The 27,976-nt window shown below is 39.5% G+C and overlaps 1 protein-coding gene across 1 annotated transcript; it reads left to right on the forward strand.

The window, feature by feature from the left end:
• Positions 1-414: 414 nt before the first annotated feature.
• LOC138850923 (glutathione S-transferase omega-1-like) lies at positions 415-27,976 on the forward strand. The gene is made up of 4 exons (XM_070081575.1): positions 415-909; positions 26,246-26,351; positions 27,044-27,263; positions 27,812-27,976. Exons 1-4 carry the CDS (start codon positions 885-887, stop codon positions 27,974-27,976), a joined length of 516 nt encoding a protein of 171 aa, XP_069937676.1. The 5' UTR covers positions 415-884.

The following is a 27,976-nucleotide window of genomic DNA, read 5'->3' on the forward strand; positions in this document are numbered from 1 at the left end:
TCGACGGATCGCATTGTCGGTCTGGCTCTCACCTATACTCTTTTGTTAAAGAGTATGAGTATGGGTTGCACAATAATCTAGCTGCTCGGACAGTACAAGTGAAAATTTACTGAGACTGAGTACAAGGTTCATTCGCTCCAAACCATACCCCCGGCCGGGATTGAACCCGCGGTCATGGTATGGTTTGTTTGCAATCGTGTCATTACGATTTCTTGAGTCATGTTCATTCGCTCCTCGGGCTCGTGTTGTAGCACAAGGAGTGTAGGATTCACTCGTTCCTTGGGCCAGTGTTGTAATACCGTGGAATGCAGGGATCACTTGTTCCTTGGACCGGTGTTGGAACACTGTGGAGTGCAGGGTTCACTCCTAGGGCCAGTGTTGTAACACAAGGAGTGCAGGAGTCACTCGTTCCTCGGGCCAGTGTTGTAACACAAGGAGTGCAGGAGTCACTCGTTCCTCGGGCCTACGTTATAACACGGTTGAGTGCCAGTTTCATTATTAAAGTCTAACAGTTTGGTTGGGAAGCCGGTTACTGAACTCAGGTGAGAGTGTGGGCGTCCCACTCTGTTGGGGCTTGGTGAGGGAAGTCCACCTGGTCGATTTGGGAACTTGTAGTTACTGTTTTTATTAGCAACAGGGTTCTTGTTCCCTCTTCTTTTATAGCTCAGCTTTGGGTAATATCTCTTGCCCGTCCACCGGGAAGCAGGACTCAATACAACTTAAGCTGTCAGTGGCTCTTACAAACCCAACAAGAGAAACATCTGTAGTGTCATAGCAAGTGTCACAAGTGTCAGTGTTACAACTACGTGTCAGGGGACGGTCTGACACCACTTATAATTGTCACAGAAGGTAGAAGAACAAGTTGTGTGGCTGTAGCAGTCATCATGAGTGACAAACACCTCGCTATTGGTAAGTTTGACCGTCTTATGTAGAGGGGATCTCTGCAGCAAGTGTGAAAGTCGGTTGAGTGTTAACCTGCTGTATATGCATTATACTTATTGCTTCATTAATACTAGCTGTATAGTCCTTGTGGCTTAGCGCTTCTTTTTGATTATAATAATAATAATTCATTAATACTAAATGACAGCTATGGTTGCTCTCAACAACAAAGTGGAAATTGTGTAAGAGTTATAAGTGGATATTAGAAATTAATAATTATAAGGCAGTGTGTAAGTTACCATAAGATTAATTAAGTCGGGGGTGTTAGCCACCCAGGGTAACCAGGATGCGACCCATAACAGTTTATTAACACCCAGGTACCTACTTACTGCAGCAGTTGTAAGGAAACATGTCCAACGTTTCACCCGTGCTGGGGATTGAACCATGGGTACTTTGTATGTGAGCTAAGTGCTCTTATTAGCTGAGTCCTTCAGACTATAAGAAACATTTAATATGACGCAAATTTACGTACTCAGTAATGTAAAACAGTCTGCACAGTCATGTTTGAATGAAATATATACATATACATGTATGTTTATAATATTAAAATGAAATAAGTGATTGAATAGACATCAATACAAATTATATGTACTATCTTTCATGAAATTTAAGGAAATGCATGAAATGCCATGCATCCTATGAGCCTTCAGATTATTATAGGTTTTGTATAGTAATTTTGAAATAATTTGTATTTGTATCTGTATGTTGCTCAAAAAGATATGAATAATAAATATTCAGAACCTCTATTACTTGTGCCTGTTACCTGTGGTTGATGCCTGTGGTGACTGTTGCTACAGCCTGGTTGTGGAAAATTTTTTGATTTTCCGAAACTATAGTGCCTAATAGGTGTTTAATGTGTCTATATGGGTCAAAAATGTATTTGAAAATAAGAGTAGAACCAAGAGTTCCCTTTGCGCATGCGCGGATGTGCGGGGGGGAGAGGCGCGTATTGTTTTGAATGGTGGTGAAGAAGCTGAGAAAGCATGGAACCACGAAATTGACGTTCACGGCGGCCTAAGGATTAATATAGGCCTCATTTCATAATAAGAAGTGTCGTAACTGTTCCTGGTGGAGAGTGAAGGAACGTGATTTACGGGACCACGGTAATAGAGTGGTAAAATGGGTGTTAAGAGTAGGAGCGGGTGGCAGGTGCACGGCCAGGGTGAGTGTCCAGGGGACATACCCGTGTGTTAATCCTCGCTCATCGGCCTCAGATCTCAATGGAGTGACCTCTAATTTGTGTAATAGTTATGAGACGTTAAATCGTCTTGTGAATGGTAATGTAATCAGTGATAATAACATTGAGTTAAGAGAATATGTGAAGTGAAATAAGTCGTTTGCTCCGAGTGAACACGCTAGACCTCGTTGTTAACGAGACGAGGAAAGGGAAACTCCTTGAGTCACGACGTCTAAAGCAGGACAAACCAGCGGATACCTCGTCCTGCTGGAATGAGAATCGTGTCGGTGTAGCAGGACATCGAAAATGAGATGGTGAATCAAGAAATGAGGAATATCAATCACCCACAGTTAAGTAACCCTTCTAGTTATAGCAACCTTAGACTGGCCAGTAGTGGTATGTTATAATTAGATAGGTTACGAGTGATCCAGCTACCTCAAGTGATCACCAGAGAACATCTGGTAAGTGGTGGGATTATGTACAAATGTTTTCCTTGATGGATGTATCCAGGTGTATCCTACTCCCCTCCCCTTCATTCAGCTAAACTAATATAATCTATACAGTCCACAATTAATTAGTAGCACCGTACTTGTGGGTGCTACCCAATCCATACTGGTCTCGGATAGATATGGATAAGATTGTGAGGTCGAGGGGACCACTTGGTGCGACCAGGGGTGGTTAAGTTTTCTCACATGTCTACACGGGGTGACTACGGTAAACAATATGATTGTCTCCCAATGAGATTACTGGTATGTATATAATGTTGAGGTACATACAGGTAAGCACCCTAGAAAATTTTCCATACTGGTCTCAGACCAGGTCTCCTGGCTGACACCCTGAATAATAGGATCGTACAGATTTTGCATTTCCACATGTGCGAGGGGCTTGGACTTCCAGCAGGTATGCGTGAGCGTGTTTGATAGGAGTGAATGGAGACAAATGGTTTTTAATACTTGACGTGCTGTTGGAGTGTGAGCAAAGTAACATTTATGAAGGGGTTCAGGGAAACTGGCAGGCCGGACTTGAGTCCTGGAGATGGGAAGTACAGTGCCTGCACTCTGAAGGAGGGGTGTTAATGTTGCAGTTTAAAAACTGTAGTGTAAAGCACCCTTCTGGCAAGACAGTGATGGAGTGAATGATGGTGAAAGTTTTTCTTTTTCGGGCCACCCTGCCTTGGTGGGAATCGGCCAGTGTGATAATAATAAAAAAAAATAATAACATAAATATCCTTGAATCAAGCCTGAGGGCCTCTCATTCCCCCAGACATTGTATGACCCCTGTGGGTTTAGCATTCCCCCATGAATATGATAATGATAATCCACATACATATAAAATAACCACAATTCAAACTATTATGAATGTATATCAGAACCAAACATCTTGCTACAACAACTTCTGACATCACTCTGGTATTACTGTCTTTATTTATTATTACCATTTTCTTAGTCTGTGTTGTAACCCCAATGCTGCTCCTGACTTGACTCCTCCATTTATTAACAAACAATCCTTCTGGCATCACTGCTCAGGCTGTCATCACTGAGTCATTATTTCCACCTGAAGCAAATGTAGCTAGCTACCTGTTGGTAGGTACAACAACTATTGTACGTACTTACCTGCCTGTTGGTTGACAGGATATATATTGTATATAACTCTAGTATCAAGGAAAAAAAGCAGTCAATTGTGGGTCATTCTCCCATGTAGGAATGGAGGTACTATCATCCTGTTATATTGATGTGAATGAGAAACATGTTCAATGTTTTTCATAGGCAGACTTGCGCTTCTTTTACTTTGGCTCATGAACATCCTGAAATGACATAAATAATTTCAGAATATGCTTAGCTTTGTTTTCCTATGTTTCCTAATATTGCATGTGTAGTTTTTATTCTTGTAATATTTCCTCTTTAATTTTGAAGGATTGGTCAGAGACCAGGCCATGGGGGTGAATATCCTCAGAATTATTACCACATAAGTCATATTTATTTGATAATTAATATGCTAAATAAAGAAATCTGACATGACAGCATTATGTAATTAGAGATCGTTAAAACTAAAATTATTAAATAAATTGCCTAATAATAATAATAAGGCTAAATCTGTTTGACCAGTAGCTGGTTGTCCACACACACACTCTCTCCAGGTAAACACAAACAGTTAATGTATTGAACTACAGTGCCAGACATATAGCATCCATGTATTTTCAGCTTGCATATTTACTAGCCGAATGCACTTCTTCATAATAATTGACTCATATCAACAAATTACAGAGGTAAACAGAGCATTGGAAATTTTTTGAACTATCTTCACTAATGTCCAAAACATTGTACCATTAAAGGAAACGATGAAAACCAGAACTGAACCTTGGATGTCTGATGAGATTTCAGATTCAGTCAAACAGAAGTTGTAGAAATTTTTTTTTAAATATTTTACAAGATAATGTGTTTCTCAATGATTTTCACGGGATAAAAATAATTTCTTAAATAGTATAATAATTGTCAGTCTATTGCCAGTTGTCTCAACAACAGTACTGTACATATTTAGATGCCATTTGAAATTATTAGCTACCATAGTACAGTGGACCCCTGCTTAACGATCACCTCCAAATGCGACCAATTATGTAAGTGTATTTATGTAAGTGCGTTTGTACGTGTATGTTTGGGGGTCTGAAATGGACTAATCTACTTCACAATATTTCTTATGGGAAAAAATTCGGTCAGTACTGGCACCTGAACATACTACTGGAATGAAAAAAGTTCGTTAACCGGGGGTCCACTGTATAAGTGCCAAACTATTTTGTTTACCAAGTGTGTAGTAAGAATTTGTACTGAAAGATAGCACAAAACTTGATACCCTTTTAGCTAAATTATATATTAAACAGTTGATGCCTCTAAATGTAGATTACCAATTACCCATATAATCACTCTAGCAGTCATCACAGTGACTTGGTTCTAGGAGCTTTCTCTTAAAATCTCCCCATCTAGGTAATATAGCTGTACAAAATACAGTCCAATTAAATATAAAGGGATCTCCACTTTAGCCAGGTTATTGGGTATGTGTCTGTGCGTGTGGCTGTTGTATGACTTCTTGTGATTCTGCCTTCTTTGATGCCTCAGTCCTTAATTCCTCAGTGCAGTGTTAAGAGTTACCAAACAGGAATACACTGTCATGGGTACACTACAGGTCTCTCTCATTTTATGGATTAGATGCATCCCTGGCCCATAGCGCATAAAGTGAACCCTTCATAAGATATAGGGACTTGTTCTGGGACTTTACAAATTCAATATTTCTTGATTGTTTACCACACATGGACCAAATGGCTAATACACAAAAAAAAAAGTTAACTCTTTTATCCAAAAAATTATTAGCATGCCAGATAGGCACCAAATAGCCATATACAAAAATACAGTTGGTCAAAAAGCAAATGAAAAAAATAAATTCAAATTCAGTCTTCTGTTTTACCCCTTTATCCTCCCTCCACCTCCAATGAACCAGCCTTCCTTTGTCTTGATTGAAGTGCTGACATTATGAACCTATGAATAAATCTCGCTCTCCTACTATTTCCTCCCTCTTAGTCCTGTCTGTGCTGGTGCAACACAACTTCATTTGACCAGGTGGCCATTTTTTTTTTTTTTGTATGACTTGGGATGAGACACTTAAGTTGAAAACCAACCATAGGATTTTACTTAAAATATAGTCACAGGGTTTTCAATGCTCAGATTTGTTTTCTTTCTTTTAAACTTATGGATGTTAATATAAACAACTTCAGAGTGATAGATATAGAAATATATTTATCACTGTTATAAAATAGTGCTGCTGGGCTTGGGTGAATACATAAGAGAGAATTTACTACACACATAATGAATTACCTGGTAGGAATGGGGTAGTCAAATACCAGCAGATTTGATATAAAGGAAACTACATAAAGGGAGGGGAAATCTATATACATATATATTTGTCTACACTGAAATATCTCAAGTCTCTTAGCATATGATTCTATTACTAACTGAAGTGGCCCACTAAAAAACCAATGAAACATACTGGGAAGGGGAGTGGGTATTTCTTCCCTTCCTTTGGAAAATTTCCAAAAATTTAATATTTTTTCCACTCTGAAACTGACCCAAATCTTCTCAGTTTCACTAGTACAGTGGACCCCCGCATAACGATCACCTCCGAATGCGACCAATTATGTAAGCGTATTTATGTAAGTGCGTTTGTAAGTGTATGTTTGGGGATCTGAAATGGACTAATCTACTTCACAATATTCCTTATGGGAAGAAATTCGGTCAGTACTGGCACCTGAACATACTTCTGGAGTGAAAAAATATCGTTAACCGGGGGTCCACTGTATATCTTTTGATCTATCATTGATAACAAGAAATAGCCATAAAACCATAACCACCCAGGAAAATGCCTCGCAAACACAAGGTCAGGGGTTAGCTACTCCCATCATGCACTGCATGGATAAGGATTTTTTTTATACTGTGCACACCTAAACACACAGACCCATTATCTCATTCCTAGGCCAGAATTTACCAATCACAGAAAATTTGAGGGTGCTGTGATTAAGGCAGATCTCAGTAAGCAACACCACCCCTAATGACACAGATCTATATGCCCAACAAATGAAAGGGTTAGGTGATCACATTCACATATCCTAGACACATAACACAATATTCACTTGATGTCAACAGTCTAATCATAAATGGTCTTAATGCTACATATCTTTAACTGTGTGTGAGATTTCTGAGATTTTGTCTAGTTAGACATGCACACTTTAGTGGCTGACAGTTTTAAGTGACATGCACACAAACACATCATTGCCACGCCCTTAAGATTCAGCTGTTAAATATTGAATAGCGGCACTGTGTACCATTTAGTCACAACCTGCCAAATGAATCCTTTGGATGCTACTTGAGTCTTTTAAGTTCTTAATGTGCATGTAATCCCTTGTCTGATTGCCTTTCCTAGCCACTCATCTTTTTTTATATTGAGTAAACTGATGATCTAGGAAAATTATAAATAAGTACAGCCTCTCCTCGCTTAACGACGGAGTTCCGTTCCTAATACTGTACCACATCGATAAACGAATTTGTCGCTAAATGAGGAGCATACTATAATGGTAGAGGGTTTATGTCAACCATCTTTGATATTGCTTTAATGTCCCCCTTACACCATTTATATAATTTTTAGTATATTTTTAAAAGTTTATACAATAGTGCACTGTATATTGTAATAAACAGAATGGAGGAAATCAGCCCTAATATACATCATTTAGGTATGCATGCTGGTAAGAGAGCCTGTCGTAAGTCCGAGTCATCGGTAAACGAGTGGGTCGCTAAGTGATTAGTGGCTGTAAAGAAAATGGCAAGGATTTAAGCTAATGTAGGAAATTTAGTTGAAATGTAAATTTATTATCTGAAAGAATGTGATATTCAGTAAACTTCATTTCAATAATCAGAAAATTGATTGGAGTCAAATAAAGAACTATCAGGCATTCCTCGAGAGACTACCCTGAACAACCTAAACCCACACCAGTGCATAAAAAAACTGAATACGGAAGTATACTTGGTCTGTTTAAAATGCAGTCTGCAGAAAAACCCTGAAGGAGAACTCAGAAAATTATAAAAAGAAAAAGGGCTATGGAATTGGCTAAAAATGAGATTATGACATTGGAACAGTAACTTATATTGAGATATTATCATCATAAAACAGAAGTGCTAAAGGAACAAAAGCCATTCAAGAAGTAACAAATAATCTTAAATACTTCAAAAAATACTCAAAATCTAAATAAAAAAAAAAAACTACAATTGGTCTGTTATTGCCAGGAGGTTCGTAAACCAAAGACAGAAAATGAGCAAAATTTGGGTATACAGGTTGGACATCATTAATCCGGCATCACCGGGACCTGTTGTGTGCCGGATTTGTGAGTTTGCCGGATTACAGAATACACTTAATTAACCTGTCAATAGAGACTTTGTGCTAAATCTTCCTAATTTTCATCACTGCTGTCTCCTCCACTGGCTTGCTGCTGTGGATTTACAACCATCTGCACAATTTCTCAGTTAGTATAATGATGAAATTTGAGTCAGTATAATGATTTGAATGAGTACAGTGGAACCTTTACTTTTGAGTGTCCCAACATACAAATTTTTTGAGATACGAGACATCCCTGGGTCGATTTTTTGCTCTGAGTTATGAGCCAGCTCCCCCTGCTTCCCCATCAATGCAAAACCTGGACACCTCGCTTGTTTATCTATGATTCTGTGCTTTAATTCCATGGAAATCATCCTCTTTTTCTTCTCAGCATTGTCCTTTACACTTACTCTCTTAAGACCCATGCCTAGAAAAATGAAATTTGGCCAAATGACTGTCAAAAATGTAAGCAAAGCATGATAGAATTGCTCCCACAGTGAGGTAAACAGTGCACTGAGTTGGAGGTGTTCCTTATTATAATAATAATAATAATAATAATAATTATTATTATTATTATTATTATTATTATTATTATTATTAATTTAGGTAACTAGAGCACAGATCCAGTTCCCTAGATCAAGAGCCCCTCACCAGTGTCAAGGTTCCTTGACACTGGTGAGGGGCTCTTGATCTAGGGAATTGGATCTGCTCCAGTTACCTAAATTGTTAATAATATTATTATTATTTTATTATTATTATTATTATTATTATTATGTTTACCTGGAGTTTACCTGGAGAGGGTTTCGGGGGTCAACGCCCCCGTGGCCCGGTCTGAGACCAGGCCTCATGGTTTATCAGGGTCTGATTAACCAGGCTGTTACTGCTGGCCGCACGCAAGCTGGCGTATGAACCACAGCCTGGTTGGTCAGGTACTGACTTTAGGTGCCTGTCCAGTGCCTTCTTGAAGACAGCCAAGGGTCTATTGTTAATCCTCCTTATGTATGCTGGGAGGCAAATGAACAGTCTTGGGCCCCAGACACTTACTGTGTTGTCTCTCAGTGTACTCATGGTGCCCCTGCTTTTCATCGGGGGAATGTTGCATCTCCTGCCGAGTCTTTTGCTTTCATAGGGAGTGATTTTTGTGTGAAGGTTTGGTACCAATCCCTCCAGGACCTTCCAAGAATCATCATGGGCTTGGCGTCCCTAGTTTTGAAGGTTCTCATTATCCATCGTATCATTTTCCTAGCGGATGAGGTAGATACATTGTTGTGGTCTTTGAAGGGGAGATCACTCCCAGGTCCTTCACATTACTTTTCTGCTCTATTGTATGGTTAGAACTTGTGGTATACCCTGTGGAAGCAGTTTTCTCATGCTTGCTTGCATTTTTTTTTTTACGGTCATTTGGTCAAATTTCTTTCTTCTGACCATGGGGCTTAATAAAGTAAGTGCAAAGGACAGTGCTGAGAAGAAAAAGACGATGATTTCCATGGACTTAGCCAGGCAATACCAGCTTAGTACATCTACGATATGTAAATACTAAAGCTGTATAAGTTATGTTCAGTCATTAGACAAAACAAATTATATCAGTTAAGTTCAGCGATCAAGCAAAACAATGTTGTTGTTGGAGGTTTACAGGGCCACTGACATCATATGCCAGAGCCTCAACCTCCCCTACCTTCAACCTCCCCCACCTTCAACCTCTCCCACCCTCAACCTTCCCCACCCTCAACCTCCCCTACCATCTTTGCTCCAAGTGTGTAAGTACATATACACTATATATAAACAATTTAACATTTCTTTACATTCTGTAGTGTATTATGATTTATTATGTTTATATAATGATATTTCTGCAATTACCCCTCACAGGAAATGGTGGATGCTTCTGCCACTGCCTCTGCCACCATATTATGACCTATTTTATTCATTCTAGAGTATATATCATGTTTCTGTATTAATTATATTGTTTATTATGTCATATTAGATGAATTGTGATAGATAAATAAGCCGTACAGTTGATATGGTGTCATATTCAAGTACGTATTTTCTCGTCTCCAGCCTGCAGGAATGGATTAATGGCTTTTCAGTTAATTTAAATGAGGAAAATTGATATGATATAAGAGTAAATTGAATTACAAGCTAGGTCACGGAACGGATTAAACTCACAAGTCAAGGTTCCACTGTATAATGGTGAAATTTGAAATTATGCTAGGCAAAATTAGTGCAGGAATACTGATGGAACTGGATGACTGATTGCCAGATTAGTGATGGTCAACCTGTACCGGTATGTATTAATGTTCAGAAATCCACTAAACAAATGTTCTTCACTCTGATATAGCAGACCAGTAATTTTTAGTGTGCTGCATACTGATGTATTGTTGCAAATATGGGATATTAGAAAAAAAAGATGAATATGAAAATTATGTATTTTTATTGAAAATATTAAAGTAAGATATTACATTCAATGAAAAAAAGTAAGCAAAACTTTTCTTATTAATACTTATTCAACAAGCAGGTTGAAATAGTATCTAACCTTTGGTAATGTAAAGCGTGAGTCTGCTTCTTATCTATCATCTAATTGAGCCATGCCTTTATTGAGAAGTGACATGTGCAGTGGAAACTAAATACCTATTTTGTTCCTGCACTTTGTATAATACATTAACACAAGTCACCTGTTCAACTGGGAAAAGCATCTGTATATATACCTATCAGGAAGCTGCTGCTGAGATCTGTTGGCTGCACATGAGCCTGGTGTTGGCTACATGTTGCTTTACTTTCATGTTGTTTATGCTTCAAGGGTAATTAAAGTCTCCTCTTATTGACCTTATTAACCCTTTCACTATTGGTGCTGTAGCACTTGGGCTTATGAGCCAGTTTTGGTGCCGTAGTACTACACCAAAATTCTAGCGGCTTCAGATCTAGTGGGAGAAAGCTGGTAGGCCTGCATGTGAGAGAATGGGTTTGCGTGCTCAGTGTGCACAGTACAGTGGACCCCCGCCTTAGGATCAGCTCCCAACTCGAACAATTATGTAAGTGTTATTTTGTAAGTGCTTTTGTACGTGTATTTTTGGGGGTCTGAAACGGACTAATCTAATTTACAATATTCCTTATGGGAACAAATTCGTTGGGTAACGGCACCTGAACAGACTTCTGGAATGAATTAATATCGTAAGGCGGGGATCCACTGTATAAAAAAAATTGGGGAGCCAGTGGTGCATTGTGGGAATGCCATTTAAGTACGCTTTATTTACCATGCCTCACAGTAAGAAATTCCTCGCTTCCTGGCGAATTGGGACTCTCCTTTTTCCACGTGATAGTTCTAACACAAATGAAAGTGTTAGCGAAGATGAATTTCATGGTTTTTAGGAGTTTCTGACTGAAAGCAATGCCTAAGATACCGGAAATAGTGCTGAAAACCCAGACGACCCTCAACCTTCCACTTCAGGTGCTGGCCCGTCTTGTTCACAGTCAATTGTACCAGAACAAAAGAGGAAACTCACATTTTGCCATGTCCAGGACTCAGATGTGAGCAGTGTTGATGATAGTGATAGTGATTGGGATTTGCAAGTGCTCGATGACAATTCTAGTAGTGACAGTGAGAAGGAATGTTCTCCAGTGAAGCGTCAGTAAGTACAACGCTACATGCATTTTGATAGTGTGCCATATGCTATTCCAAGGGGAAGGAGTACATCTCAGAGTACATCCCGTGGCCCTACACCAGGAACAAATAGTGAAAATGACTATGATATTGTTACAATTGGGATGGATAATATGCATGCGGCATCAGGTGATGGTGCCATGCTGCCTCGTGGCACCAGCTGCACCCCATGCTGGTAGCCACACCACTAACTCAGCACATCCACAACAAAGGCCATCCTCACCCACCCATGCACCACAACAGCCTGCACAACCACAGCCTGCACAACCACTACCACCTGTCAATATCCAGCAGACCGCATCTGGGATTGGCAGGTGGATGCCAGGTTTGTTCCCAAAACTTTGATGAAACTCAGAGTGGAATACGGCCATCTTGTACACTTGATAACAATGCCACTGAACTACAATGTTTCTGGTTATTCTTTGATGAATCCCTGATGGAAATTATTGTCAGGTAAAGCAACACATACTTTGATTACACCATGGCAAACACAATTATTTCACCAAAATCACATCTACACCAGTGGAAGGAGACAACCGTGGCTGAGATGTATCTCTTCTATGCCACAATAATGCTTATGCCACAAGTGTATAAGCACACTGTCACATCATACTGGTCAACAGGCTGCCTGATTTCAACCCCAGCTTTCAGTGATATAATACCTGTGAATCCATTTCTTCTACTGTTATGTATGCTACACTTCTCAGACAAAATAAGGCCTGACAGAAACGACAGGATCAGGAATGTGTTTGTATCTGAAACAAAAGTTCTGTATATATTTTTATCCTTTCAGGAAGCTTGTTATTGATGAGTCTTTGATTTTGTTCAAGGGTAGACTGTCATTCAAGCAGTATATATCAAGCAAGAGGAAGTGCTTGGGTATGAAATTGTTTGTGCTTTATGATTGCTACAGTGGTCTTGTATTGGATATTATTGTGTACACTGGAAGTAATACATTGGAAGATATCAGGAAGTTATTGGGCATCTCTGGTGATGTGGTTAGAACAATGATGGAACCATACCTTGGTAGGAGGCATTTATTATATACTGATAGATGGGGTTGTAAGAGAAGTAAATGCGAGGGTCTTGGCAAGAGGCGTGGAGTTAAAAGATAAAGAATCACACACAAAGTGGGAGTTGTCACAGCTGCTCTTTGCTGATGACACTGTGCTCTTGGGAGATTCTGAAGAGAAGTTGCAGAGATTGGTGGATGAATTAGGTAGGGTGTGCAAAAGAAGAAAATTAAAGGTGAATACAGGAAAGAGTAAGGTTATGAGGATAACAAAAAGATTAGGTGATGAAAGATTGAATATCAGATTGGAGGGAGAGAGTATGGAGGAGGTGAACGTATTCAGATATTTGGGAGTGGACGTGTCAGCGGATGGGTCTATGAAAGATGAGGTGAATCATAGAATTGATGAGGGAAAAAGAGTGAGTGGTGCACTTAGGAGTCTGTGGAGACAAAGAACTTTGTCCTTGGAGGCAAAGAGGGGAATGTATGAGAGTATAGTTTTACCAACGCTCTTATATGGGTGTGAAGCGTGGGTGATGAATGTTGCAGCGAGGAGAAGGCTGGAGGCAGTGGAGATGTCATGTCTGAGGGCAATGTGTGGTGTGAATATAATGCAGAGAATTCGTAGTTTGGAAGTTAGGAGGAGGTGCGGGATTACCAAAACTGTTGTCCAGAGGGCTGAGGAAGGGTTGTTGAGGTGGTTCGGACATGTAGAGAGAATGGAGCGAAACAGAATGACTTCAAGAGTGTATCAGTCTGTAGTGGAAGGAAGGCGGGGTAGGGGTCGGCCTAGGAAGGGTTGGAGGGAGGGGGTAAAGGAGGTTTTGTGTGCGAGGGGCTTGGACTTCCAGCAGGCATGCGTGAGCGTGTTTGATAGGAGTGAATGGAGACAAATGGTTTTTAATACTTGACGTGCTGTTGGAGTGTGAGCAAAGTAACATTTATGAAGGGATTCAGGGAAACCGGCAGGCCGGACTTGAGTCCTGGAGATGGGAAGTACAGTGCCTGCACTCTGAAGGAGGGGTGTTAATGTTGCAGTTTAAAAACTGTAGTGTAAAGCACCCTTCTGGCAAGACAGTGATGGAGTGAATGATGGTGAAAGTTTTTCTTTTTCGGGCCACCCTGCCTTGGTGGGAATCGGCCGGTGTGATAATAAAAAAAATAAAACTGGTACACAAGCCCCTTACTCAGTGATTTCTTGCAAGTGAACATGACAGATGTGTGTGGCAAGTGCATGCAAATCATAAGCATATGCCAAGGGTGGTGATACAAAATTAAGCATGAAAGTTGCTATAGTAGATGTGGAAAAATTACAGGAGGATGTAAACAAAATTCCAGTGGGCAGCAAAAAAATAACATTATGTTCAATGGTGCCAAATTCCAGTTGCTTGGATAAGGGAAGGATAAAAAGATCAGAAGGGTCACTGTATATCAAACACAAGACAATCATCTCTTAGAAGAAAATGAACATGTAAAAGAATCTGGTATAATAATGTCATCCGACTTATCATTTAGCGAACAAAATATGCCAAATTCTGTAAAGGCCAGACAAATAACAAAAAGGAAAATATTTAAAACGAGAAATAATGACAATGGTGACACTATTTAAATTACCGTCTCTCCTCACTTAACGATAGAGTTCCGTTCCCAAGACCATGTCAGTAAATGAATTTGCTGCTAATAATAATAATAATAATAATAATAATATAATAATATCTTTATTTACTACAAGTACATGTACAAGGTATACAGTCCTAGCTGACAACAATGACATACTACTATATAGAAAGCCCCTTGTTATGTAGAGCATTTCGGGCAAATTAGGTCAGTGTCCCAGGATGCAACCCACACCAGCCGACTAACACCCAGGTACCCATTTTACTGATGGGGAACATAGACAACAGGTGGAAAGAAACACGTCCAATGTTTCTACTCTGGCTGGGAATCGAACCCAGGCCCTCGCCGTGTGAAGCGAGAGCGTTAACCACCATCTTTGATGTTGTTTTAATCCCACCTTTGCACCATTAATAACATTACTAGTATATTTTTAAATGTTTATACAGTAGTGTACTATATATTGTTATAAGCTGAATAGAGGAAATCAGCTTTAATATACATTATTTAGGTAGGCATACTGATCAGAGAGCCTGTCATAAGTCTGAGTCGTCGGTAAATGAGTACATCGCTAAGTGAGGAGAGGCTGTAATTGCTAGTGTATCCCATAGCTTGCTTGGCAGCACACTCAGCTCACACAGTGAGGTTTGTGGTTTGATCCCTAGTATGGATGAAAACATTTTAGCGTGTTTCCTTAAGACACTTGATGATGTTCACCCAACATTAAATAGGTACCTGGATATTAGCCGACTAGTGTGAGTCCCATTCCAGGGACACAGATTAACTTAATTTGCCCAAAATGCTCTGCATAACAAGGGGCTTTCTATATACATAGTATGTCATTGATTTCAGCTAGGTCTGTATACTTTGTACATGTACTTGTATTAATAAAGATTATTTTAAATTGCAGGCACTGTGCTTCCCATTTCCAGAAGTCCGGTTAACCGGTTTCCCTGAATCCCTTCACATAATATTACCCTGCTCACACTCCAACAGCTCATCAGGTCCCAAAAACCATTCACTCCTATCTTAACACGCTCACACACTCTTGCTGGAAGTCCAAGCCCCTCGTCCACAAAATCTCCTTTACCCCCTCCCTCCAACCTTTTTGAGGACGACCCGTACCCCGCTTTTCTTCCCCTACAGATTTATACGCTCTCCAAGTCATTCTACTTTGATCCATTCTCTCTAAATGACCAAACCACCTCAATAACCCTCTCTTCAGCCCTCTGACTAATACTTTTAGTAACTCCACACCTCCTCCTAATTTCCACACTCCGAATTCTCTGCATAATATTTACACCACACATTGCCCTTAGACAGGACATCTCCACTGCCTCCAGCTGTCTCCTCGCTGCAGCATTTACAACCCAAGCTTCACACCCATATAAGAGTGTTGGTACCACTATACTTTCATACATTCCCTTCTTTGCCTCCATGGATAACGTTTTTTGTCTCCACAGATACCTCAATGCACCACTCACCTTTTTTCCTTCATCAATTCTATGGTTAACCTCATCCTTCATAAACCCATCCGCTGACAAGTCAACTCCCAAATATCTGAAAACATTCACTTCTTCCATACTCCCTCTCTCCAATGTGATATCCAATTATTCTTTGTCTAAATCATCTGATACCCTCATCACTTTACTCTTTATGTTCACTTTCAACTTTCTACCCTTACATACCTTCCTAAACTTGTCCACTAACCTTTGCAACTTTTCTTTAGAATCTCTCAAAAGCACAGTATCATCAACAACAAGCAGCTGTGTCAACTCCATTTTGTATTTGATTCCCCACAATTTAATCCCACCCCTCTTTCCCCAACACTCTAACATTTACTTTTTTTTTTTAACCCCATCTACAAATATGTTAAACAACTATGGTGACATTACACATCCCTGTCTAAGACCTACTTTTACTGAGAAGTAATCTCTCTTTCTCCTACACACCCTAACCTGAGCCTCACTATCCTCATAAAAACTCTTTACAGCATTTAGTAACTTACTACCTATTCCATACACTTGCAACATCTGCCACATTGCTCCCCTATCCACTCTATCATATGCCTTTTCTAAATCCATAAATGCAATGAAAACTTCCCTACCTTTATCTAAATACTGTTCATACATATGCTTCAATGTAAACACTTGATCTACACATTCCCTACCCACTCTAAAGCCTCCTTGCTCATGTGCAATCCTACTCTCTGTCTTACCTTTAATTCTTTCAATAATAACCCTACCATACACTTTACCTGGTATACTCAGTAAACTTATTCCCCTATAATTTGTACAATCTCTTTTGTCCCCCTTTCCTTTATAGAAAGGAACTACACGTGCTCTCTGCCAATCCCTAGGTACCTTCCCCTCTTTCATACATTTATTAAACAAAAATACCAACCACTCCAACACTATATAATCCTTGCTTTTAACATTTATGTCATGATCCCATCAATTCCAGCTGCTTTACTCCCTTTCATTCTACGTAATGCCTCACGCACCTCCCCCACACTAACATCCTGCTCTTCTTCACTCCTAAATGATGTTATACCTCCCTGGCCAGTGCATGAAATTACTGCCTCCATTCTTTCTTCATTGTTTACATTTAAAAGTTCCTCAAAATATTCCCTTTTGTGCTCTCTCACCCCTCTCCATCTACCCGTTTGAGTGCCATTACCGAACAAATTTATTCCCATAAGGAATAATGTAAATTAGATTAGTCCATTTCAGACCCCCAAAAACACTTACAAAAGCACTTACGATAATACAGTTACATTATTGTTCGAGTTGGGAGCTGTACAAAACTCGGGGTACCACTGCACTGCATCCTTTAGTTTATACACTTTCACCTCTCTCTTACTTGCTGTTGCCATTTTCCTTTTGTCCCATCTACCTCTTCCTCTAATTGTAGCTACAACTAAATAATGATCCGATATATCAGTTGCCCCTCTATGAACATGTACATCCTGAAGCCTACCCATCAATATATAATCTAACAAACTACTTTCATTACATGCTATATCATACCTTGTATCCTTATTTATCCTCTTTTTTTTTTTTTTTTATAAAATATGTATTACTTAATACCAAACCTCTTTCCACACACAGCTCAATTAAAAGGCTTCCCATTTTCATTTACCCCTGACACCCCATGCTCTTGCTCAACATTTCCCTCTCTCCTCTATACTTCTCTCTTCTCCAGGTGCATAAACACTATAACCCACTTTTCACATCCAACCCTTGTTTGACTCCACATAATCCTTGAATACACATTTATATTCCCTCTTTTCCTGCCCTAAATTATCCTTCAACATTATTGTTACTCCTTTTTTAGCTCTAACTCTATTTGTAACCCCTGACCTAATCCCATTTATTTCTCCCCACTGAAACTCTCCCACCCCCTTCAGTTTTGTTTCACTTAGAGCCAGCACATCCATCTTCTCATTCATAACATCCACAATTATCTCTTTCTTATCATTCGCACACCAAACACGCACATTCAAACATCTCACTTTGACAGTTTTCTTTTTCTTTTTAGTGGGCTATATGGGAAAAGGGGTTATTAGCCCATTGTTCCTGGCATTTTAGTTGACTTTTACAACACACATGGCTTCTGGAGGAAAGATTCTTATTCTGCTTCATCATGGATATGAAAGGAAAAGCAATAAGAACAAGAACTATTAAGATAAAATCAAAGAAAACTCAGATGAGTGTGTATACATAAACCTGTACATGTATGTGTAGTGTGACCTAAGTGTAAGTAGAAGTAGCAAGATGTACGTGAAATCTTGCATGTTTGTGAGACAGAAAAAAGATACCAGCAATCCTACCATCATATAAAACAAATACAGGCTTTCTTTTTACACTCACCTGGTAGGACGGTAGTACCTTCCCGAATGGTTGCTGTCTACCAGCCTATTATTATTATTATTATTATTGTTATATTATTATATTACTATTATTATTGTTATTATTATTCAATACTCTTCAGAGTTGGAAAAGATACAGAGAGTATTTACTGCCTGAATAGAGCCAATATAGCATTTAGACTACAGCATGGGGAATGTATCAAAGAACTTATATTCTCTGAAGCATAAGAGATTGAGAAACCTGATGATAAATTCCTGGAAACTGCATTTTATGTGGAATCTGTATTAAGTGAGCTGTAGAGCATAGGAAAAATTACGTTACTTTCCTGAGACCTCCAAAAAAGGCATGCAGATTAACTAAAGCAATTTTCTTTTTTTGCCTTGAATTGTGGTTAGTGTCATTTGTAGGTCTTGTAGTACATGGAGAGGGTTAGTGTTTCCTTACTGGGATGAGGTGGAAGGTTGTGGTTTTTGGGCTGAGGTGAATGGTTGAGGTTGATATGCTTATGTTAATGCAGAGTTGTAAATAGCTGATGGTTGTATATATTGACAGTACAGTGGACCCCCGCATAACGATCACCTCCGAATGCGACCAATTATGTAAGTGTATTTATGTAAGTGCGTTTGTACGTGTATGTTTGGGGGTCTGAAATGGACTAATCTACTTCACAATATTCCTTATGGGAACAAATTCGGTCAGTACTGGCACCTGAACATACTTCTGGAGTGAAAAAATATCGTTAACCGGGGGTCCACTGTATATGTATTGGTGTTCTCTGGCATTCTCTAATGCCTTTCTGTTCTGTTTTACTCAACCTCTCTTTATACATCTGATGATAAGGCTCCAGTGTGCAACACAACAATGCTTCTAGATATGTGAAGGTCCTTTTTTTTTTTAGTGCAAAAGTCTGCAGCATTACAGAGTATACAGTTGCAGTTTAAAAACTGTAGTGTAAAGCACCCTTCTGGCAAGACAGTGATGGAGTGAATGATGGTGAAAGTTTTTCTTTTTCGGGCCACCCTGCCTTGGTGGGAATCGGCCGGTGTGATAATAATAAATAATACATCTCAGAGTGTCATCTGTGCAGGTTCAGGTTCTTCCTCATCCTTTTCTGTTATAAGCCTAACCTCTATCTCAACATTGAGCTTTTCCAATATTTCTTGTGCTGTTTTTTTCATCATCGTCATCTTATTTTGGGTTTTCAGAGCCCTTGCCTGGCACTGTCCTTGCCTGAGTCAAAATTTCCTGGACATTTCTATTCAGGGAAAAAACCTGTAAAATTATCCTGTACACAAGGCTGTGCTTTTTCCCAGCTGCATTTATTGTTTGGGGAACTTCATTCCATTTACCTTTTGCATGGGTTATTGCATCTACAGTGTTAATTTACACCAGGATTCTGGCACTCCACTGTCTGGGTTGTCATCCATTGCTGTGATGAGTTTCTGCACTACTTAACATATAAGGTAGACTGCAAGGTTTGAGGATGACAGTGGGAATTATCAAGCAATTTGGTAATCTTGAATGAATGATCCTTTTAGAACAGACACATCTTGATTGAAGGAATGAAATTATGTTTGAACCCCTCAACAGTGTCTCACTCATCCAGGCTCTCTTGTTAAGACTGCTAAATAACAGGCAGTGTTTTTTTGTCTTTACTTTTAACCCACTGGGACTCTGAGTGATAACCAAAGGGTTATATTGGAAATCACCTGATGTATTAGCACACAGAAGCAAGGTCAAATGATCCTTTGCCGCCTTGAATCTAGGTGCACTTTTCTCTTGTTGATGTCGGTTGTAGATGGCAATAAATACGTGCTATGGCTTATACCCACCCTCAGAAATAGTTTCCTTCAATTGGACAGGGAAATTCTTGGTGGCAGCATGGTCAGTAAATGCACCTTTCCCACAAAATTTGATACTGTATTACAGTATGCATCTGACAGCACATTTTAAAATTGCTTACTTATTCAGAACTAAATAAACTTGACCTGGGTTTCCTTCTTGCACACACATTGTCTTAAAGTACATTGCACTTTTTCCCTTATTAAAAATCCAAAAAATAGGGAACCTTTATTTTCAGTTCATTCCACACATTCAGAACTTTTATGTTTTTTTAGTTGCTTTAACCTTTTTCCCATTTTTTCAGCGTATCACAATAAAGATCACTCGGTGAACAAGCTCTTATGGTATCTTCACCTCATTCCTTCTTATTATATGAATTGTTGCTTCGTTTACACCAAAGATGCAATCTGTCTCTATCACACATGAGCCGGCTTGAAGCTTATATAACACCTCTGTTTTTTCAAAACGCTCTTTCTTTCATGCTTATTCTTCTTCATACCTTCATCACTAATATTCCTCTTCATTCAGAGAGTAGTAGTCAACAGAGTAAAGTCCGAGGCAGCTACGGTGAAAAGCTCTGTTCCACAAGGCACAGTACTCGCTCCCATCTTGTTCCTCATCCTCATATCTGACGTAGACAAGGATGTCAGCCACAGCACCGTGTCTTCCTTTGCAGATGACACCCGAATCTGCATGACAGTGTCTTCCATTGCAGACACTGCAAGGCTCCAGGCGGACATCAACCAAATCTTTCAGTGGGCTTCAGAAAACAACATGAAGTTCAACGATGAGAAATTTCAATTACTCAGATATGGTAAACACGAGGAAATTAAATCTTCATCAGAGTACAAAACAAATTCTGGCCACAAAATAGAGCGAAACACCAACGTCAAAGACCTGGGAGTGATCATGTCGGAGGATCTCACCTTCAAGGACCATAACATTGTATCAATCGCATCTGCTAGAAAAATGACAGGATGGATAATGAGAACCTTCAAAACTAGGGATGCCAAGCCCATGATGACACTCTTCAGGTCACTTGTTCTATCTAGGCTGGAATATTGCTGCACACTAACAGCACCTTTCAAGGCAGGTGAAATTGCTGACCTAGAAAATGTACAGAGAACCTTCACGGCACGCATAACGGAGATAAAACACCTCGTTTACTGGGAGCGCTTGAGGTTCCTGAACCTGTATTCCCTGGAATGCAGGCGGGAGAGATACATGATTATATACACCTGGAAAATCCTAGAGGGACGAGTACTGAACTTGCACACGAAAATCACTCACTACGAAAGCAAAAGACTTGGCAGAGGATGCAACATCCCCCCAATGAAAAGCAGGGGTGTCACTAGCACGTTAAGAGACCATACAATAAGTGTCAGGGGCCCGAGACTGTTCAACTGCCTCCCAGCATACATAAGGGGGATTACCAACAGACCCCTGGCAGTCTTCAAGCTGGCACTGGACAAGCACCTAAAGTTGGTACCTGACCAGCCGGGCTGTGGCTCGTACGTTGGTTTGCGTGCAGCCAGCAGTAACAGCCTGGTTGATCAGGCTCTGATCCACCAGGAGGCCTGGTCACAGACCAGGCTGCGGGGGCGTTGACCCCCGTAACTCTCTCCAGGTAAACTCCAGGTGAAGTGATCAAATGATTCAAACTCGTGATAATACCATAAGGCAGTTAGAACATAGACTGCTTTAATATTATCAGGTGACAATAGGCTCCTGTCATAAAATCAATGGACTTATCCATAAACTAACTGAAGCATGGAGGGTGAGACAATATAATATCCCATGGCATGTTCTTTTGGAATTTGGTATGCAATGTGGATTGATGCTTATTTTTCTCTCAGTTTACTGCATGTCATGGCATGCTGTTACCAGCTTTTTTTTTTTCTCTAAAGTGGGATTGGAAAAGATTGTATTATCGCGTGTTATTGAAAAGGTTGTAGTAGGTTGGTAGACAGCAACCACCCAGGGAGGTACTACCGTCCTGCCAAGTGAGTGTAAAACGAAAGCCTGTAATTGTTTTACATGATGGTAGGATTGCTGGTGTCTTTTGTCTGTCTCATAAATATGCAAGATTACAGGTATGTCTTGCTACTTCTACTTACACTTAGGTCACACTACACATACATGTACACGTTTATTTATACACACTCATCTGAGTTTTCTTTGATTTTATCTTAATAGTTCTTGGTCTTATTACTTTTCCTTTTATATCCATGGGGAAGTGGAATAAGAATCTTTCCTCCGTAAGCCATGCGTGTTGTAAAAGTCAACTAAAATGCCGGGAACAATGGGCTAGTAACCCCTTTTCCTGTAAAGATTACTAAAAAGAATAAGAAGAAGAAAATTGTCAAAGTGGGAAGTCTGAATGTGCGTGGATGTTGTGCAAATGATAAGAAAGAGATGATTGTGGATGTTATGAATGAGAAGAAGCTGGATGTCCTGGCTTTAAGTGAAACAAAGCTGAAGGGGGTGGGAGAGTTTCAATGGAGAGGAATAAATGGGATTAGGTCAGGGGTTTCAAATAGAGTTAGAGCTAAAGAAGGAGTAGCAATAATGTTGAAGGATAAGCTATGGCAGGAAAAGAGGGACTATAAATGTATTAATTCAAGGATTATGTGGAGTAAAATAAAGATTGGATGTGAAAAGTGGGTTATAGTAAGCGTGTATGCACCTGGAGAAGAGAGAAGTGTAGAGGAGAGAGAGAGATTTTGGGAAATGTTGAGTGAATGCGTGGGGAGTTTTGAATCAAGTGTGAGAGTAATGGTGGTTGGGGATTTCAATGCTAAAGTGGGTAAAAATGTTATGGAGGGAGTAGTAGGTAAATTTGGGGTGCCAGGGGTAAATGTAAATGGGGAGCCTTTAATTGAGCTATGTGTAGAAAGAGATTTGGTAATAAGTAATACATATTTTATGAAAAAGAGGATAAATAAATATACAAGGTATGATGTAGCACGTAATGAAAGTAGTTTGTTAGATTATGTATTGGTGGATAAAAGGTTGATGGGTAGGCTCCAGGATGTACATGTTTATAGAGGGGCAACTGATATATCGGATCATTATTTAGTTGTAGCTACAGTTAGAGTAAGAGGTAGATGGGAAAAGAGGAAGGTGGCAACAACAAGTAAGAGGGAGGTGAAAGTGTATAAACTAAGGGAGGAGGAAGTTCGGGTGAGATATAAGCGACTATTGGCAGAAAGGTGGGCTAGTGCAAAGATGAGTAGTGGGGGGGTTGAAGAGGGTTGGAATAGTTTTAAAAATGCAGTATTAGAATGTGGGGCAGAAGTTTGTGGTTATAGGAGGGTGGGGGCAGGAGGAAAGAGGAGTGATTGGTGGAATGATGAAGTAAAGGGTGTGATAAAAGAGAAAAAGGTAGCTTATGAGAGGTTTTTACAAAGCAGAAGTGTTATAAGAAGAGCAGAGTATATGGAGAGTAAAAGAAAGGTGAAGAGAGTGGTGAGAGAGTGCAAAAGGAGAGCAGATGATAGAGTGGGAGAGGCACTGTCAAGAAATTTTAATGAAAATAAGAAAAAATTTTGGAGTGAGTTAAACAAGTTAAGAAAGCCTAGGGAAAGTATGGATTTGTCAGTTAAAAACAGAGTAGGGGAGTTAGTAGATGGGGAGAGGGAGGTATTAGGTAGATGGCGAGAATATTTTGAGGAACTTTTAAATGTTGAGGAAGAAAGGGAGGCGGTAATTTCATGCACTGGTCAGGGAGGTATACCATCTTTTAGGAGTGAAGAAGAGCAGAATGTAAGTGTGGGGGAGGTACGTGAGGCATTACGTAGAATGAAAGGGGGTAAAGCAGCTGGAACTGATGGGATCATGACAGAAATGTTAAAAGCAGGGGGGGATATAGTGTTGGAGTGGTTGGTACTTTTGTTTAATAAATGTATGAAAGAGGGGAAGGTACCTAGGGATTGGCAGAGAGCATGTATAGTCCCTTTATATAAAGGGAAAGGGGACAAAAGAGATTGTAAAAATTATAGAGGAATAAGTTTACTGAGTATACCAGGAAAAGTGTACGGTAGGGTTATAATTGAAAGAATTAGAGGTAAGACAGAATGTAGGATTGCGGATGAGCAAGGAGGTTTCAGAGTGGGTAGGGGATGTGTAGATCAAGTGTTTACATTGAAGCATATATGTGAACAGTATTTAGATAAAGGTAGGGAAGTTTTTATTGCATTTATGGATTTAGAAAAGGCATATGATAGAGTGGATAGAGGAGCAATGTGGCAGATGTTGCAAGTATATGGAATAGGTGGTAAGTTACTAAATGCTGTAAAGAGTTTTTATGAGGATAGTGAGGCTCAGGTTAGGGTGTGTAGAAGAGAGGGAGACTACTTCCCGGTAAAAGTAGGTCTTAGACAGGGATGTGTAATGTCACCATGGTTGTTTAATATATTTATAGATGGGGTTGTAAAAGAAGTAAATGCTAGGGTGTTCGGGAGAGGGGTGGGATTAAATTATGGGGAATCAAATTCAAAATGGGAATTGACACAGTTACTTTTTGCTGATGATACTGTGCTTATGGGAGATTCTAAAGAAAAATTGCAAAGGTTAGTGGATGAGTTTGGGAATGTGTGTAAAGGTAGAAAGTTGAAAGTGAACATAGAAAAGAGTAAGGTGATGAGGGTATCAAATGATTTAGATAAAGAAAAATTGGATATCAAATTGGGGAGGAGGAGTATGGAAGAAGTGAATGTTTTCAGATACTTGGGAGTTGACGTGTCGGCGGATGGATTTATGAAGGATGAGGTTAATCATAGAATTGATGAGGGAAAAAAGGTGAGTGGTGCGTTGAGGTATATGTGGAGTCAAAAAACGTTATCTATGGAGGCAAAGAAGGGAATGTATGAAAGTATAGTAGTACCAACACTCTTATATGGGTGTGAAGCTTGGGTGGTAAATGCAGCAGCGAGGAGACGGTTGGAGGCAGTGGAGATGTCCTGTCTAAGGGCAATGTGTGGTGTAAATATTATGCAGAAAATTCGGAGTGTGGAAATTAGGAAAAGGTGTGGAGTTAATAAAAGTATTAGTCAGAGGGCAGAAGAGGGGTTGTTGAGGTGGTTTGGTCATTTAGAGAGAATGGATCAAAGTAGAATGACATGGAAAGCATATAAATCTATAGGGGAAGGAAGGCGGGGTAGGGGTCGTCCTCGAAAGGGTTGGAGAGAGGGGGTAAAGGAGGTTTTGTGGGCAAGGGGCTTGGACTTCCAGCAAGCGTGCGTGAGCGTGTTAGATAGGAGTGAATGGAGACGAATGGTACTTGGGACCTGACGATCTGTTGGAGTGTGAGCAGGGTAATATTTAGTGAAGGGATTCAGGGAAACCGGTTATTTTCATATAGTCGGACTTGAGTCCTGGAAATGGGAAGTACAATGCCTGCACTTTAAAGGAGGGGTTTGGGATATTGGCAGTTTGGAGGGATATGTTGTGTATCTTTATACGTATATGCTTCTAAACTGTTGTATTCTGAGCACCTCTGCAAAAACAGTGATAATGTGTGAGTGTGGTGAAAGTGTTGAATGATGATGAAAGTATTTTCTTTTTGGGGATTTTCTTTCTTTTTTGGGTCACCCTGCCTCGGTGGGAGACGGCCGACTTGTTGAAAAAAAAAAAAAAAAATATATATATATATATATATATAATATATACAGTGGACCCCCGCATAACGATTACCTCCGAATGTGACCAATTATGTAAGTGTATTTATGTAAGTGCGTTTGTACGTGTATGTTTGGGGGTCTGAAATGGACTAATCTACTTCACAATATTCCTTATGGGAACAAATTCGGTCAGTACTGGCACCTGAACATACTTCTGGAATGAAAAAATATCGTTAACCGGGGGTCCACTGTATAGTTTATTTAAAGAATTTTTTATGGGTGCAGGGTTTTTTTGTAATTTTTTGGGATGGTCGAGCATCGGGTTGATTGTTTTCACATCCTAACTTTCTAGGGGCATCATTAAGTATGATGCTGGATAAGAGAAAGTGGTGAAAAGAGAGCAATTAGTGTATGTAAGAATATCAGTATTGAAAGTGGTGTATTGGTAAGCCATTGGAAGGCCTCGGTCAGATGACCAGAAGCTCCAGTGGCAAGTCATCATATGACTAAGACTCGCATCAGGAAACACTTGTCCTGTTTCTTGACTGTAGTATAGTTATTTACTCATGCATTAAAGATTGCTTTTTGTTTCCTCACTAACAGGCTCAGAATGTCCTCCCCTGCAAGAAGGAGTTCTCCGTTGCTATAGCATGAAGTACTGTCCATATGCACAGCGTGTGCGTATTATTATTGCTGCTAAGAATGTCAAGTAAGTTTATTACTTCAGTGCTTGTATTTCTCTTGAAATATTCATTAATTTTTTCCATTTTAATTGCAATATTAATAGAAGTGTTAAACTGGAAAAAAATAATATTTACAGATACAGTGGTACCTCGGGATACGAATAGCTCAAAACACAAAAGTTATGCAAGTGTATTTATGTAAGTGCTTTTGTAAGTGTATTTTTGGGGGTCTGAAACGGATTAATCTAATTTGCATTATTCCCTCTGGGAACAAATTCGTTCGGTATCAGTACTCTAACAGCCTTCTGGAACGAAATAAGTTTGGATCATGAGGTACCACTGTACTACTTGCACATGAAAATTTCCACCCTTAGTGCAGTGTGTAAAAATGTGTATTGTATGCTCATAAAATGTAAAAACTGTATGTGTGTATACAATTGTAACACTGTAGAACAAAATACAGTGGACCCCCGCTTTATGATCAGCTCCCAATGCAACCAATTATGTAAGTGTATTTATGTAAGTGCATTTGTATGTGTATGTTTGGGGGTCTGAAATGGACTAATCTAATTCACAAGATTCCTTATGGGAACAAATTCGTTCAGTAATGGCACCTGAACATACATCTGGAATGAAATAATATCGTAAACCGGGAGTCCACTGTACAGGACAACCATTTCTTCATTAAGTGGAAATGTGACTTGAAATTTTCTTACAGACATGAAATAGTCAACATCAACTTAAAATCAAAGCCAGATTGGTTTTTTGAGAAGAACCCATTAGGAAAGGTGCCAGCATTAGAGAAAGATGGAGCACTGATGTTTGAATCCATGGTTATTTGTGATTATTTAAATGAAGCATACCCAGAGCCTCCTCTCTATCCTGCTGATCCTTGGCAAAAAGCACATGATAGAGTTTTTATTGAATTATGGTCCAAGGTGGGTATATTGTTAACATGTCTTGCAAGATTTTATATTATGCAAATTGTGTTATTCCTTTCTTAATATGCATTAGTGTATCAGAGTAAATCTACATACCTAACTAATACTACATTTCTGACTCCATTCACATTACACTTCTCTCTCACTTTTACATCCTTGACTTCTGTAACACTTCATCTCTTATACTACACTTCATAATATCTTGATGCCATACACTAGACCCAGTTCACAACACTTCTCACTCCTTGTATTCTTCATCCTTCTCCTCTATGAAGGTACGTCTCTCTCTATACTGCTTAACACCTTTGTATACATTTTCATTGGCATTTTAAATAATATGACTTTTTAATGCTTTGTATCCATTTGAAATTCATGGTTAAATGGATGTTATGAATATAAATCTTTGGAATAAATTTCAGTTTAGTATGCAGTATTTCACTTGATATACTCTATATAGATTTTTAGATATTTCCATATCTGTTTAGCTCTGTTTCACTCAGTGTTAAATAAAGTTAGATGAGTTTACAGAATCTTCTGTTCCCCAGGTGTCTTCTCCTATGTATAAAGTATACTTTGCTAAAGGAGATCAGCACGTGCTAGCTCAGTGCTTTGATGACATCAGAGATGGGCTCGACATGTTCGAGGTGGAGCTCTCTAAGAGAGGCACCTGCTTCTTTGCTGGAGCCAAGCCTGGTAAGTTGATTCACTAA

This window comes from Cherax quadricarinatus, unplaced genomic scaffold (genome assembly GCF_038502225.1).
Source record: "Cherax quadricarinatus isolate ZL_2023a unplaced genomic scaffold, ASM3850222v1 Contig3187, whole genome shotgun sequence".
Taxonomy (NCBI): Eukaryota; Metazoa; Arthropoda; class Malacostraca; order Decapoda; family Parastacidae; genus Cherax; species Cherax quadricarinatus.

What these genes read in the sequence shown, in the direction of transcription:
- LOC138850923 (XM_070081575.1), top strand. Translation starts at nt 885, where the DNA reads ATGAGTGACAAACACCTCGCTATTG. An exon ending in TGACAAACACCTCGCTATTG is followed by an intron (nt 910 to 26,245) that starts GTAAGTTTGACC and finishes CCTCACTAACAG; the next exon opens with GCTCAGAATGTCCTCCCCTG. An exon ending in TTATTGAATTATGGTCCAAG is followed by an intron (nt 27,264 to 27,811) that starts GTGGGTATATTG and finishes TCTGTTCCCCAG; the next exon opens with GTGTCTTCTCCTATGTATAA.